At 34.0% G+C, this 14,056-nt stretch overlaps 1 protein-coding gene across 1 annotated transcript in view; it reads right to left on the bottom strand.

The window, feature by feature from the left end:
* The window catches only part of LOC108361447 (putative mediator of RNA polymerase II transcription subunit 26), a 49,462-nt gene extending 35,639 nt beyond the window's left edge, over nucleotides 1-13,823 (bottom strand). Inside the window, exon 1 of the mRNA XM_017614068.1 lies at nucleotides 12,760-13,823. Coding sequence (XP_017469557.1) covers nucleotides 12,760-12,850 — 91 coding nt within the window. The 5' untranslated portion in view covers nucleotides 12,851-13,823. The remainder of the gene's footprint in view (nucleotides 1-12,759) is intronic.
* Between the last annotated feature and the right edge of the window lie 233 nt (nucleotides 13,824-14,056).

Raw genomic sequence — 14,056 nt, 5'->3', positions numbered from 1 at the left:
AAATAAAATAAATAAAATTCATTCATTGGCTCTGTGTGCAAAGAAATAATTTATATGTATTCACTGTATTTTATTTTTTGGCATTTGCCGCTCGTCGCTTGTGCCCTGTCCAACAAAGTAACTTCTTTTGCTGCTGCTGTTGCTGCTGCCGCTTCTTCCTCATCTTGTTACCCATTTTATGCGAATATTGCAGGCATTCCTTTCCATTTCATTTTACTTGCATACTACATATATATTTAACTATATATATGTATGTATATCTATATATATGTATTTATTTATATTATTTTCTTTCTTTTTTGTGGTATTTCCAGTACATAAATTTTGTAAAAGCAAAAGTTATGGCTGCTTAGGAGGAAGAAGCAGTGGTAGAAGCCCCAAAAAAGACACTGAGCTATTCATAGTACATGTGTACATACATACATACATATGCACATAGATAAACAGCTATGAGTGTGGTTGCATAATCGCATGATAGGTTACTGGTGGTTTTATGGCGTTGACTGCAAAGTGTTTGTTGTTTTCATTGCTTTTGTGTCAGATTTTTGTAAGCGATTTTAAAAAAATTGTTGCGATTTTGCTCTATTATGTATATGTAGCTGTAGCAATTGTTGTTGTTGCTGTTGCTGCTTACCATTGCAAGCGTTAGCTGTTGTTTATCTCATTTCGGCGTCCGTGCGCCAGGCCTTGAAAGTTCAATGCCTTTTTCGCCAACTTTTTTCGCTGTTACAAAACACAAACACTGGTAATTGCACACACACACACACACACACATGAACTCACTTAAATGGTGTGCATTCCATACACTAAGTCTTTGAAATATTATGCGCACACACACCTACATACACAACCATTAATATACATATATGCGTACCACAAGCCTGACAAAGTATGCAAGCATATTAATCGCTTAAAGAAAGCTGCGCAGAAAAGCTTCCATACATTGATTTCAGCTTTTATCAAATCATCGTTCATACAAAATACATATACCTACATAAGTAGGTTTAAAAAATTTTTTTTTCTTTAGCTACGGGTATAATTAACGGCCGGTCGTACTAACTGACCACCTGACTTCTCTTGTGGCGACCGATTCACTCCCTCCTCCTTCTTCTTCATCGCATTTTCTTTGGCTGATTAGTGGTTATTCCCCAATCGCCGTTACCAACTGAAAAATCCAGATCCTTCTAGCGCATTCAAGCGCTAACAGAAACAAGCCACACCATTGAAATGGTATTTGGTTAAAAGCTTACGAGATGCACACACACACACACACACACATGCGTAGAATTGATTTATTGCGCTTATTTACTCTGAGCTTCACCTCAACTATGCAAATCCATACAAACATATGTATGTATGAATAGAGTATGCACGTATACACTAGGCGACAGCTGATAGTGTACACCTTGTTCTAATATAATATTCAAAACTTTTTTCATGAAAAATGTTTGCATTAATAGATAATTTATGAAAATATAGTTCATTCTGTAAACTGTAAACCGCCAAAATCAAAGTTTCATAATTTATAAAAAGTTCACAAAAATTCAAAAAAATCTCAACTGTTTTTCAGAATTTCTAGAAAATTTACGAGTATGCATTTTTGCAGTTTCCAAAAAAAAAAGTTTTACAAAACTGCATTCTTGAAAATTTTCTAGAAATTCTGAATAAAAATTTGAAAATTTTGATGCAAATTTTTTTAATTCTTATGAGCTTTATATAAAGTGCCAAACTTTGATTTATGTGATTTATATTATAAAACGAATTATATTTTCATAAATAATTAATGCAAAAAATTGTTCATGAAAATTATTGCGAATATTGTATTAGAACAAGTTGTACACTTCCATTTGTCGCCTAGTGTATGCATATGTGTGTATGTAGCATACTTCCAAATACAAAAATATTTGTTAAAAATTCACTGGAACTATCGCTGCGTAATCGCTTTGCCGCGAGCGATCAAGCAAATGTAATTTAAATAGTACAAACTGTAATTAACTAAAATGACTCATCAAATATATAAACATTTGCAAAATTTCATAATAGTGGCAAAAAAAATAAATTGTGTGTCTCAATCAGCCAATGAAGCGACAAGTAGTTGCAGTAATAGTTATAAATTAAATTGGCACATGTAGGTCATGCAAAATTGTATCCTTCAACGTAGATATGTATGTATGTAAAACTAGGACTACTTGATATTCCCGCTTTTAGATATACCGCATAACTTTGGACCACGTCAACCGATATCGATAATACTTTTTGCATCGGAAAGGTAGTGTCCCACAGGTGGTCCCATACTAATCTGGGTTAGACTCGATCATGGGATCATGAAATATATATATATATATTTTTTGTTTTTTTTTTTAAGTCGGTTTTTTTTTGCATCTACATTGTATATCTTATGTGCGAAATAAAAATAGCACTGTAGACAAAATCAAATTTACTTTCCAAATTAATAAGGTTTGGGTAATGGATTCTGGTAGAGAGAAAAAAAAAACAATATAATTGTATTGGCGTTTTGAAAGTTTACTTCTGAGCTTTTCCCTTTGGACATCCTTATGGGAAATCGACGTAGGAAACCATGTGATCCTTACATTTTAGACACATGGGTGTTCAGGAATTGTATGTAAAATACATCGGAGAATATTTCCGTGGAATATTTCAACGCTCTAACTGATCAATAGTTTGGCCTATTTTGTGTGTATAGGGAAAACTCGTTTATGGCATTTTTTTTAACTGCAAACTCCGTTGCATGGAGTTCTGCTTGTGGTAGGCTTCCCGTTCCCAGTAAAATCGTTTTGAAAAAGAAAGCCAAGCCTTACAAACGAAGAAAAAAGTCAACTCTACTAAAAGAAAAGAGTTCTTTCGTATTACTGAATGATAAAAGTTTGCCTGATTCGTATTACAGAAACAGTACACTGCTCGGTTTTCGGCTGGGGAATTGATTAAACCAAGTTTCTCTGAAAGTTTGGATTGCAAATGGAGAAGGAATTTCTCAGTTCTCCCAGTCTGACGATTTTAAACTTTCAATTGAAAAGGGTGGTCGTAGAATAAAATAAAAATGGTTTAAATTCAAATATTTATACTATCTAAAGGCCTTTCTGGGGTAGTTGGGTAAGAGGAATTTATATAAGGAAGGGCTTTTAGAATTAGACCTCATCTTGGAAGCTTTATTGAGTAGAAGATCCATTCGAAAGCATGTTTTCGAAGCAACGGAATTCAAATAGCGGAAGTAAAATTTGCGTAATTTTTATTCATGGACATTTTTCACTTCTAACAGAAGCCGAATTAGAAGATCTGTAACTCTGGTAATTTCATATATAGAAGGAGTAAGGAATCGAGCATGGAAGGGATGTCGGCGGCTCTTAGAATATCACTATTTTCTACATTTTTAGACTGGGAAGAAAAATTATGTATATATATATATTTATGCGTTACATACATATGTAAATATCGCTCGTTTGCTGGAAGAACGGTATAGGCCAAAATATAGTTTTTTGAGTAAAATATGCAGAAATTGTCTCTGGCCCTTCTTTTATGTTGCGTAAAAAACGCAAAGGAATAACTGTCATTTGTGCCTCATAAAAAAAGAAATTTGCCTTCCAAGCAACTTTACTCCTTTTAACCCTCGTCCGTGCGACTAGGTACAATTGTAACTTTTGCGTTTTTAAATTACAATAACTTTTTTTCCAGAAAACTTAGAGGGCTGGATCTTCGTGACATCTCTACATTTTTGTTGCGCCACATGTTCCCTTAATTTAAAACAAAATGGGCCACTATTTTCTGAAATAGAGGGCCGAGTTAAATTTACACCCACGTCAGAGCGCATAGGTACAATTGTACCTTCATATATCTGGTATGAAGAAAAAAGATTATTATTATTTTTAATTATATATAATTTTTTTATAAAAAAAAAGAAACACAAACGGAGCTAATTCATATAAGAAGCGATAATAAACTATATAAAAAAGTAACAAGCGAGACAATTCAATTTAGGAACAACGATTTAGAATATACATTTTGAAATTTTTAGAGAGTTTCTTCGCAAGAAATACACGTTGTTTTTGAAACTGAATGTTCATCACAAATTGGATAAGCACAAGATATGCAAAGCATTCGAGTTTTACGTTGTTTCCTATTTGAGTTCCGACAGATATAGCAACGTCCAGTGATAGGGGAGGCTCCGCGGCTACCATGAGGTAATTGAAGGACAGCTGCTGTAGATGCCACAACGCGACGGCCAAGTACCATTTCTATTGCACTTCGAAGGAAATGGCTTCTCATCATCATTCGATTTGCACTTCGAGATTCAACTGAAGGCATGCATAGCTGATTGGAGAGATCTTTTAGAAACTTTCGACGTTGATTTTTTCCCTGAAACCGGGGGTTATGATTTTTGTAGATTATGTAGGATGCTAAACCAGAATTGTGATCGCAAGTAGCAGCAAATATAAACTGAACCAAATTAACATCGTATTATTTTTGTTCCGATCAGGGCTGCCAACTATCCTTAGCTATTTGGCGCCATATTAAGGATGAAAAAGTGCCAAAATGTGCCAAATAGAAAAATAAAAGTGCCAAAAAAGGTGCTATCCTTTATAACGCTTCCCATGTAGCTAAAAAGAACCACATTTCTAAAACAAAAGTGCAATGCCAAAATAAAATGAACCAGTTGAATAACCTTTAGAAATTAGAAAATTTTAATTGAGATAAAGAAGCACACGCTAAGTATTTCACAAAAATATTTTGAAATATTGCTATTTTTCAAAAGTGCCATTTTGGCACTTTGTGCCAAATTGAAAAATTAAGTGCCATTTGATGTAAAATATTGCCAAAAATGGCACGGTTTGAGCCAAGTTGGCAGCCCTGGTTGCAGTGTATATGGCACACCAGTATGAAAAATATTGAGTACATACATATGTATGTATGGAGGGTACATATTGTTGTGGTGTACTCGTGCAGTTTTCGGAGTGCATTTTATGCAGGCTACTGTGTTTCTATTTTTACTTTTTTTTTAAACAATTGTCATAACAAAAAATTTCTAAACATGTTCAAAATAACGTGTAATGATTAAATGTTATCAGTTTTTATAAAAAAATTAAACCCCAGTAAAAATTCATATCAAAACTATATGAAGGTACAATTGTACCTTTGCGCCCGGTTAGCGTTGTAAGAATATGCGCCCGGACGAGGGTTAACTTTGTTAAGCAATTCTTACAAGAAAAAGATCTTATTTTAAAAAACTAAGATGTACTAAAATTTATAAGGCAGTGCTACGCTTTAAAATTTGTGAGTTCTTCCAACAAGCATGTAAACGATGTACACTTACATACATACCTATATCTGTGCTCCTCAGTGAACGTAGTTTAAGTGACTTAAAATAGTAAGTTTAGTCTGAAAAATTGTATGATTTGATCAAGCTTTTATGGCTAGGTAATCAGTAAAATATGCCCAAAGAAATCTCAATTTAAAGGGGAAAAGGCCTATCTCCACTTAAGCTACTTTAACTAACGGCCATAGTTTTATATATACATAAGCTAAAATTACTTTAAAAAAATCCCCTCCAAATCTACTGCACTAACTATTAAAGTGCCAGTACAAAACACACCACAGCAATTACTTACATAAAAAGAATAGCAATAGCAACAAAAAAAAACACACTAACAAACCAAACATTGTAAGAAGCAGCACTAGAAGCAGCGCTGCTTTTGTCAGCAACAACTTTCACCTATTAATATTCGTGTCGTTCATTGTTCATGCAGAAGTGGAGGAAGAAAACGAAAGAGTCAAAGAAAAAGCAGCTGTAAAATGAGTAAAGTGAATAGAAGCAGAAATGAAACCTTAAAGCACTATGTGTATACATGTATGTATGTATGTATGTATGTGCATCTGTATAAATAAAAATATGCATGCACAAAGTAAAGAGCTTTATAGTTTTGATTAGGTACGGATAATCAGGGAATATTATTTTAAGAATTGAACGAAGACTGGTCAAAAGTTTAATAATTGGTTGGCTTGGTGCAAGCTCAGATATAAAAAAAATCTCTGCTGGAGCGTCCTTTCTTGCTAAATTAGGCAGCATTATAAGGGTTGTTAAGGTTTCTATAATTAATAGTGTTGGGCAGTATCGATACCAAAATTACTCGGAACTCGATTCTCAAAAGGACTGACAGCACCCGATTTTTAAAAGTATCGATACTGAGTACTTCATAGAACTACTCAGTACTCAAAAAAGAGAACTCAAAAGTACTCAGTACTCAAAAAAGAGAACTCGAAAGTACTCAGTACTCAAAAAAAAGAACTCGAAAGTACTCAGAACTTAAGAGAACTCGAGAGTATTCAGTACTCAAAAATACTCCGTTCCAATAATCGCTTCGATACATGTACTCAAGATCGATTCAAAGTACTCAGTATTAAGTGTCGAATAGACTTAAAAAGTATTGAGTTTTGTTTACATTTAACGGTAATCAGAAATGGTTGTACTCAACTTGCAGTTTTAATAATTTTCAAGTACAATACTTGTACCCAGTACAGTTAGCCATTGATTTGACGTAATTTTGGATTCATATATTAATTTAAATAAAATACTGCCAGCTTGTGAGATTTTTACACTAAGTATTGAAATGTTACCAACATGTGTATATTTAAAGAAAGTACTCAGTGCGCTGAAAAATACTTGATCCTTAAAAGTACTCGATACTTCCCACCACTAATAACTGAAGTTATTCCGTAGGAACAAAGAAAATCATACGCGTAACTACAATATATTTATAAAGATGGAAATATATGCATACACATTAAGGTGGTAAAAAAAAAAAATCAGTCGGAATTCTAATGCTCTCACCCCCTATAATTGTTATATATCGAAAAAAAACCCCAGTCTCTTTTTAATCTAGAAATATTTAGTGGTCGCTCGTTTTTCATATATTTTATATGGGGGAAAAAATTCCGTAGAAATGGTATACAGTTCTTAGAAAATTTATATTTTCCGATCGCAAAACTCTGTTTATCTTCAAGAGACTTCCAATAATAATACCCAATTGTTTATTTAGCCACGAAAATGCAGAGATAAAAGGAGTTTTACGATCGAAAAATGGAGATCTCGTATACAATTGCCAAGAAAAATTTATTTTTTCCCATGTAAAATACATGGAAAACTTTGAGCGCCTTACGCGACCTCTTAAAATTCCTTAATAAAAAAAAAAAAAAACAAACGGTGTATATATTTTTCGATATAACACAATCCTAGGGTTGAGAGCACTAAAATTCGGACTTTACTTTTTCGCGTGTCTTTTTGGACCACCATATTACGCATGTGTATATAAGTTTATAAGTCAATAAGAGAAGTAAAAGTATTTTGTGCATGTATTTTAAGCGTAGTACAATAAAACTAAGCTCTATAGACAGCGCCTTTTCGCTGTTGCGCACACGCACTGTAATAACCCCATCCATTTACTATATATGTACATACATATATGTTATACTCGTAGAAGGAGCAGGGGAAGTATGTATGTATGTGTGCAATAAAAACCACAGCATACAAGTTTTCGAATTGGTAAGAGCTTTTCTTGTTTTATTCGATTTCTGTTTCATCACCCAAGTACCTAAGGTGAAGTGAAATGCAATTTCAGTTGATGCCAGCTTGCTGGATACTGTATTTGAGGCAGACGGTAAGAAAGTAGAAATCAGTAGGCTGCGAGTAGTAGAGTCTCGAAGTACACTCATAAGAAGAGTGAGTATTCAGAAATTTGGTATGGGCTCAATTATGCATTTAAGTTTTTAATCTTTTCAACGGCTAGGTGTCTTTCATTTAATACCAAATTTGTTTAATTTTGATAAGCAGTTCGTTTATTATTTGGAAAGGGCTTATTTCAGCCCAAAAAAATATTTGGCCAATTTCAAGCGTCATTACTGGACTAAAAAGTCCGGATTTTTCAGTTATTATTGTATTTTTCTTAAAAAGTTCCAAAAATAAAAATAATACAGGATTCTTGGCCAGAAGGTCCTGGGATCAAAGGAACATCGATAACTTTCTTCTACGGCAAAATTTTGCCCCGGGCTTTTATAACATCGAAAAAAATAACCGTTATTTTTGGTCCCTGGTTTTTCGTTATCGGAAGTTAGTGGGTCTAGTAACGCTGTACTAAATAGCTTAAAAATTCATCAGGCAAGGAACCGGAAGCGAAATATAAATTCGAGTACGGTGTATCCAGTGAAGCTGAATATTTCTCCCGGTTAAATATGGTCTGGCTGTAGAGATATAGTCATTTAATTGTATAGGGTTTAAGACATTGTTTTTCTCTTTAGAGAAAGTTTTTCAATAAGCTCTTATAAGTCTACTTTTAAGAATTTATTCGTAAGGCTCTTGTCATAAGGTCTTTGTATGTACATATCTATCATATAGTCTGTAAGCATCCTGTTTATTGTTGATAAATAAACGATCTTCTAATAGCACCGCCATCCGAGCGCAGGCAAGAAGAAGAAGTGTTTGCAAAGTAACGAAAGTAAAATACATTAATATCTCATCAAAATTTTTCGTTACACAAGGAAGCAGCATCAAGACGACCTTTACTCTGGCGATTCTATACAAAAAGCAAGAAAAGTATCCAGCACGACGGAGCCCCAGAAAGCCTTGTTCTTTCTAATTTTCCAACTGGGAGCTGTGCATCTTCGCTTTGGGGCAAAAGCTGGCGGCATAAAAAAGCTCACTATCAGTTATTTTGGTCTACAAAAACGCTAAGTTCCTAGATGCAGGCTGCGGCATACAATCACTATCCTCAGCATAGAATATTCGACGCTGCATTGTTATAATTTAGATCCACTTAGCAGCATTTGAGTCGCTTCGAGTTGCAGTCAGATTTATGGAGAGATGGTATCCGTTACGAACTTTGCGGGTACGAACAGGCAGCCACCTTATTAATCCTATCACTAAGCAGAAAGGTAGCTTCTTTCGTCAACCGAGTGTGTCTACAGCTCGAAGCTCGGGCTACAGCAGACATGAGAATTTGTTAAGCTGAGTGTAGAACCTGCACTGCATCTGGAAAAATTTATAAATTGATTCCAGAAACATTGCCAAACGGATTTGCAAATAATGTTGCAAAAAAAAAATTACAATAAAAAATAATCTACAAAAATCAGAAGAAATTCCTGCTTCGGTTAATAATTAGTAAGTGAAAAATTTATAATTTTTTGAAAATTTTTTTTAATGCACTAAATTATCATGAAATGCATCTATGACATTGACAAATACCTCTCAGGAAATAAAAATAAAAGTAAATAAATAAAACAATCCAAATATAAATCTGAGAAAATGTCCGTAAATTAAAAAAAACGCTATGAGCACAACTCTAACAGGAGGCGCATCAAACGAGCAACAAACAGTGCAAAAATATGCAACCAAAAAGCATAAACCAAAAATAAAACCACCAGACTTTTCTGCACAAACAGGCAGTCAGTCAAGGCAACGATTGAACCAATCCACCCCACCAACTGCCAACTGCCACCTGCGCCCAAGTCCAACAAAGCAGTCATTCAACTTCGTGTTGATCTTACTCGTACACCGAGTGGACAGAGAAATTTTCCAAAACAAAAATCAAAACCGAAAACAAATAGAAACATTTTACAAAAAACAGTGCAGCAAAGAGAGGGAAAAGTTGCATTGGAGGTTAGGTTTCATGCGCACCAACTATAATTTGTGTTGTTGCTGTTGTTTTTGTTTGCCATTACGGTGGTGAGCTTTCAACTGTTTGCCCAGCCGACTGCAGCCTGCAGACTGTAGACTGCAGATTGCCGCTGCTGCTTTCGCTGCGTACACTTCTTTGGCTGCTGCGAAGTGAAACTGCTTGCAAACTTGTCGTCCAACGACTTGCAGGCTGCAGCTCGCAGCTCCAGCTCCAGCTCATTCACAATCACGCTGCAACAAATAAATGCCTACACTGATTTATACATACCATATGTATGTATGTGTATGTGATTACCAGTTTGTAATTGTATTCGTTTTTCTGACTGCTTTTGAACTCGCAAGATAAATGACACTGCCGTCAGGTTAGTAATTTTCGTAGACTTTTCTTGAAAGTTGCAGCAAGTGTTGGGCGGTTTAAAGGCAGTATGGCTGACTGCCGGTACTTTGGCTGTGTGGTTCATGCTTGGTGTGTAGTTGGTGGTCAACATTTCAGTATAACTGTAGCACCGTTTTGGCATTGTAGATCGTTTGGTGGAAAACAGCCGTCGTCGTGTCGATTGGCTTTCATTTCTCGCTGCATGAATGATGAATGAGTTGCAATTCAGGGCTATATGCATATTTACAAATGTAATATTCTGATGCGTTTGCGTCAGTTGCGTTCGGAGGACTATACAGGATTTTGCATTAATAGAAAAAAATATTTTGAACAAAGAATTGTTGTAGTAGAATGGCCTTAAGAGAACTTCCTTTACTACAAGCAAGTTGAGCTTTAGGTAGACGAACTCTTGGAATTCCCCTTCTTCTGCCAAGCTCCATCAGTCTCAGCAGCAACGAACATAGACTGATTGGCCTTTGGTACATGTTTAGGTAAAACGGGAGAGCTCTTCGCGACCTTTGAGACTAACGCCACCTTGTCGATCATCCAATCTCTGGGGATATACCCACTCCTAACTAACCTCCACTAAACTTCCACAACCTACTATAGTCTTGCAAATATTACGCTGTACCGTACTGGATGCTGGAAGGGTTCCAAATAGGTTACGAATACCCAGCTGGCTGCAGCAGGGCTAATTTCTACTCTTTCGCAGAAGCCTCTCCATAAAATTCCCTTCACCTTTCTTATTTTAGAAATGTAATAAGCACACACATATGTATATACATATATGGGTTAATTAAGCGGGTTATATTGCTAGACGGGAGAGGGAGTCCTTAGGCAGGTTTCTCTATGTGCTTATTCAAGTAAATGAAATATTATATAAACGTACTAAAAGAACCACGTCCTACTTTACCTTTGATGGAGGGGTCTAAGCGATAACGATAGCTACGGGCAGAGTTACAGGATAAATATAATATTTATTAGAAATATACTTTTTATTACTTTTAGGAGCTGGTATAAAATTTGTGTACCTTTTAGAACAATAATCCAATTTTTTTGGAACTCTTTCGTGGAATATTGGTGTAGTCTGAAGACGTTGTAACGTTTTCTTAGCGAACGTAACTTAAAAAAAAAATCCTAAATTTTTTGTTTGTGTGTATATTTCCGCACTTTTCGAAAATTTTATTGAATATTTCTGAATTACATATACCTTTCATTAAAAATTTCATTAGGACATTTTAGTACACCTTTGAAATTTTAGTATTACCAATGGGTACAATTGAACAGGTGGATTGCGTATTGCTTAAGGACTTTTGAACAATTCTTAGACCTAAGTAGTTAAGTATTTACATAACTTCCAAAACAATGTTTTGCGTTTAAATTTTTTACCACATTCTAATACCTACTTTGGAAATTTTCTTTTAATTTCATACTGAGCGAATGCCCTCATGTCCTCAATTTCTAACATAATCTATATTTAAGAATTTAAAGAAAATTTTAGTACTCTTAGAATATGTATGTTTTCACTGCCTGAGGATGACTTAATAATTTTATGACCTACGTAACTTAAAATTAGTTTTTGCCCCTTAATATTTTCTGAGTGCCTGAGTAGTTTTTAGTGCTATTAGAATATTTTCGTGCTTAAAATTAGTTTTTGCATCTTAATATTTTCTGTTTTTTTATTTCTAAAATTTGTTTAGTATATTTTAGCGTTTTCAAAAAATTTGAGTATGGCTTGAATTGTTTTAGTACTGTTCGCATACACCGACCGGGTACAAAAAAAGAAATTTCGACCTACATATGTAACGTTAAATTTTTTTAACGTTCTTCAGGACGGTTAAGTACTTCAGATATTTTTTTGTTTTCATATATTCTGAATTTCTGATTTCGGTTTTTTCTGAATATTTTTTAGTGCATTAAAGCGTGTAAAGAAAATTTTAATACTGCCTGAGTAGTTTTTAGTACTCTTCGAATATTTCGATATATATGTCACATTAAAAAAAAATTTCGTTCAAAATTTTTCAGTTCAATACCTCCTATAAATGTTAATGAAACTGAAAGAACGCTTGCTGAAATGCATTTTCTTTAATACTTTAGTACATTTTAGCACCCTTCGAAAATTTTACTTTGAACAAACAAAATTTTAGCTCTATATGTACTTTTTATACTGTAACTTTGAAGAAAATGTCGGTGAAAAGTGGTTTAGTACTTTTTAGTAGTTTTCGTAAATTGTATTAAATTTTCAATTCAATTAATAATAATTTTTTTTTATTTCGAGATATTTTTAGACATTTTAGCGTTTCTTGGAACTCTTAGTACTAGTTATTGGAGAGAATTTTAGTACTCCACGAATATTCCAGCACTGCATGCGAACGTTTGAACAACACTTTAACTAACACATGTGAGTTATTTTGAAAAAAAAAAATTTCGCTAAAATTTTTATTTTTTGTAAATATTAGTTTGTCTTGAAAATTTTATTTCAGGTTACAAGAATGCACTCATGTCCTTTATATCGAAAAAATGTTTTTCCTTTCTTAAATTTTATAATGCAACCTTGGGTTTCTCAAAAATTAAAAATTTTAGTATTGGCTGGAATAAAGTTCTTTTATTTATGCTTTCAATTTCCATGTTTTTCTTTTTGGATCAATGCGAGCGTACATAAGTCCTTTTCAAATTAAAAATTAATTTTTGTTTCTCTACTTACAGCAATATCTTGTCGAATACTGGCAATTGGCATTGACATTGGACCCCATAATCTCATTGGCGGCCATGATTTCGTTGGCGGCCATATCCATGGATGCTGTTTACTTTGAATTTTGGTGCAATGTTTGCTAACGAAACCAAAAAAACAAAAAAACAAAAAACCAAAAACAACGACAAAGTTGAGATAAATGCTCAATTAAATTGTGTTTGTATGTCCGAGTAGGTATGTACACAGGTGTTTGTACGCGGCTAATCCACAATTTTCACTATGCTGCTGTTGGGTGCTGGCTTTGTGGGCTTTGTGGTTGGTTTAGTTTTTTTTTTTACAAAATCCTTGAAAGTATCCAGTTTTTGAGATTTAAGCAAATGTAGCAGTTGAACAGTTTTAGTTTTTTTTTATAACTTTTCTAATTTTTACACTTAAAATTTTAAATATTCATGATAGTCACTTGCCTTTACTTGCTTTTACTAATCAGCCTGGCATATTTATATTTTTTCTTTGTTAAATTTTTTTCTTTTATTTGTTCCATAGAAAGCAAAGTGAAAAATTTCCAGCACTCAACAGAATTCACACTTTCACTTTTCGTTTACTAGTTTTTATTGTTGTTGCTGTTGCTCTTGCTGTTGGTGTTTTTCTTTCGCGCTGTTGCTGTGGCGCTTGTTGTATTGGTGCTGGTTATGTTGTTGTTGTTGCTGCTAACAGGCGTCCACACACACACACAACTTGTACGCGCATTTCTAAAACATATGTATCTACATACAGCCGCACGCACACACTTGTACGCATATACAAAAGTATTCAGTATGGAATTTATTGGCTGGCTGATTTCTATATGCCTTTCTGAGTTTTTTTCTTCCTCTTCTTCAATTCACTTTAATAGCGGCCAGCATCGCCAGAGAAACTCAAGTCAGCGACATTTTCGAATTTTTGTGGAGAAATATTTTTTTTAAATGTATACAATTTTTTTTTCCAGCACAACTTTGCTGTATCACTAGCGATTAGTATAAAAAGTTTTTTTTTAAGGTTTTAGTTCGCACTTTTAAAAAAAATTATTTAGAAATGAGATTTTTAACACATTTTNAAGTTTGTAATTCGCACTTTTAAAAAAAATTATTTAGAAATGAGATTTTTAACACATTTTCAAATTAAAATAAAATTTGAATTTAACTTTTTTGTACCCAGTACTTTTCACAGTTAATTTTATTGTTATTCATTTCATGGTTCTTGTTTCGGTGTTTTTCTTCCCCTTATTCAAGCTCTCTGCTTCGCATTCCGCTCTACAATGGTATCCAAACGC

Source organism: Rhagoletis zephyria, unplaced genomic scaffold (assembly GCF_001687245.7).
Source record: "Rhagoletis zephyria isolate East Lansing unplaced genomic scaffold, Rhagoletis_zephyria_1.1 Rzeph_scaffold_00764, whole genome shotgun sequence".
NCBI lineage: Eukaryota > Metazoa > Arthropoda > Insecta > Diptera > Tephritidae > Rhagoletis > Rhagoletis zephyria.
The sequence above is the reverse complement of the archived record's forward strand: the minus strand, read 5'-3'. Positions and strand labels throughout refer to the sequence as shown.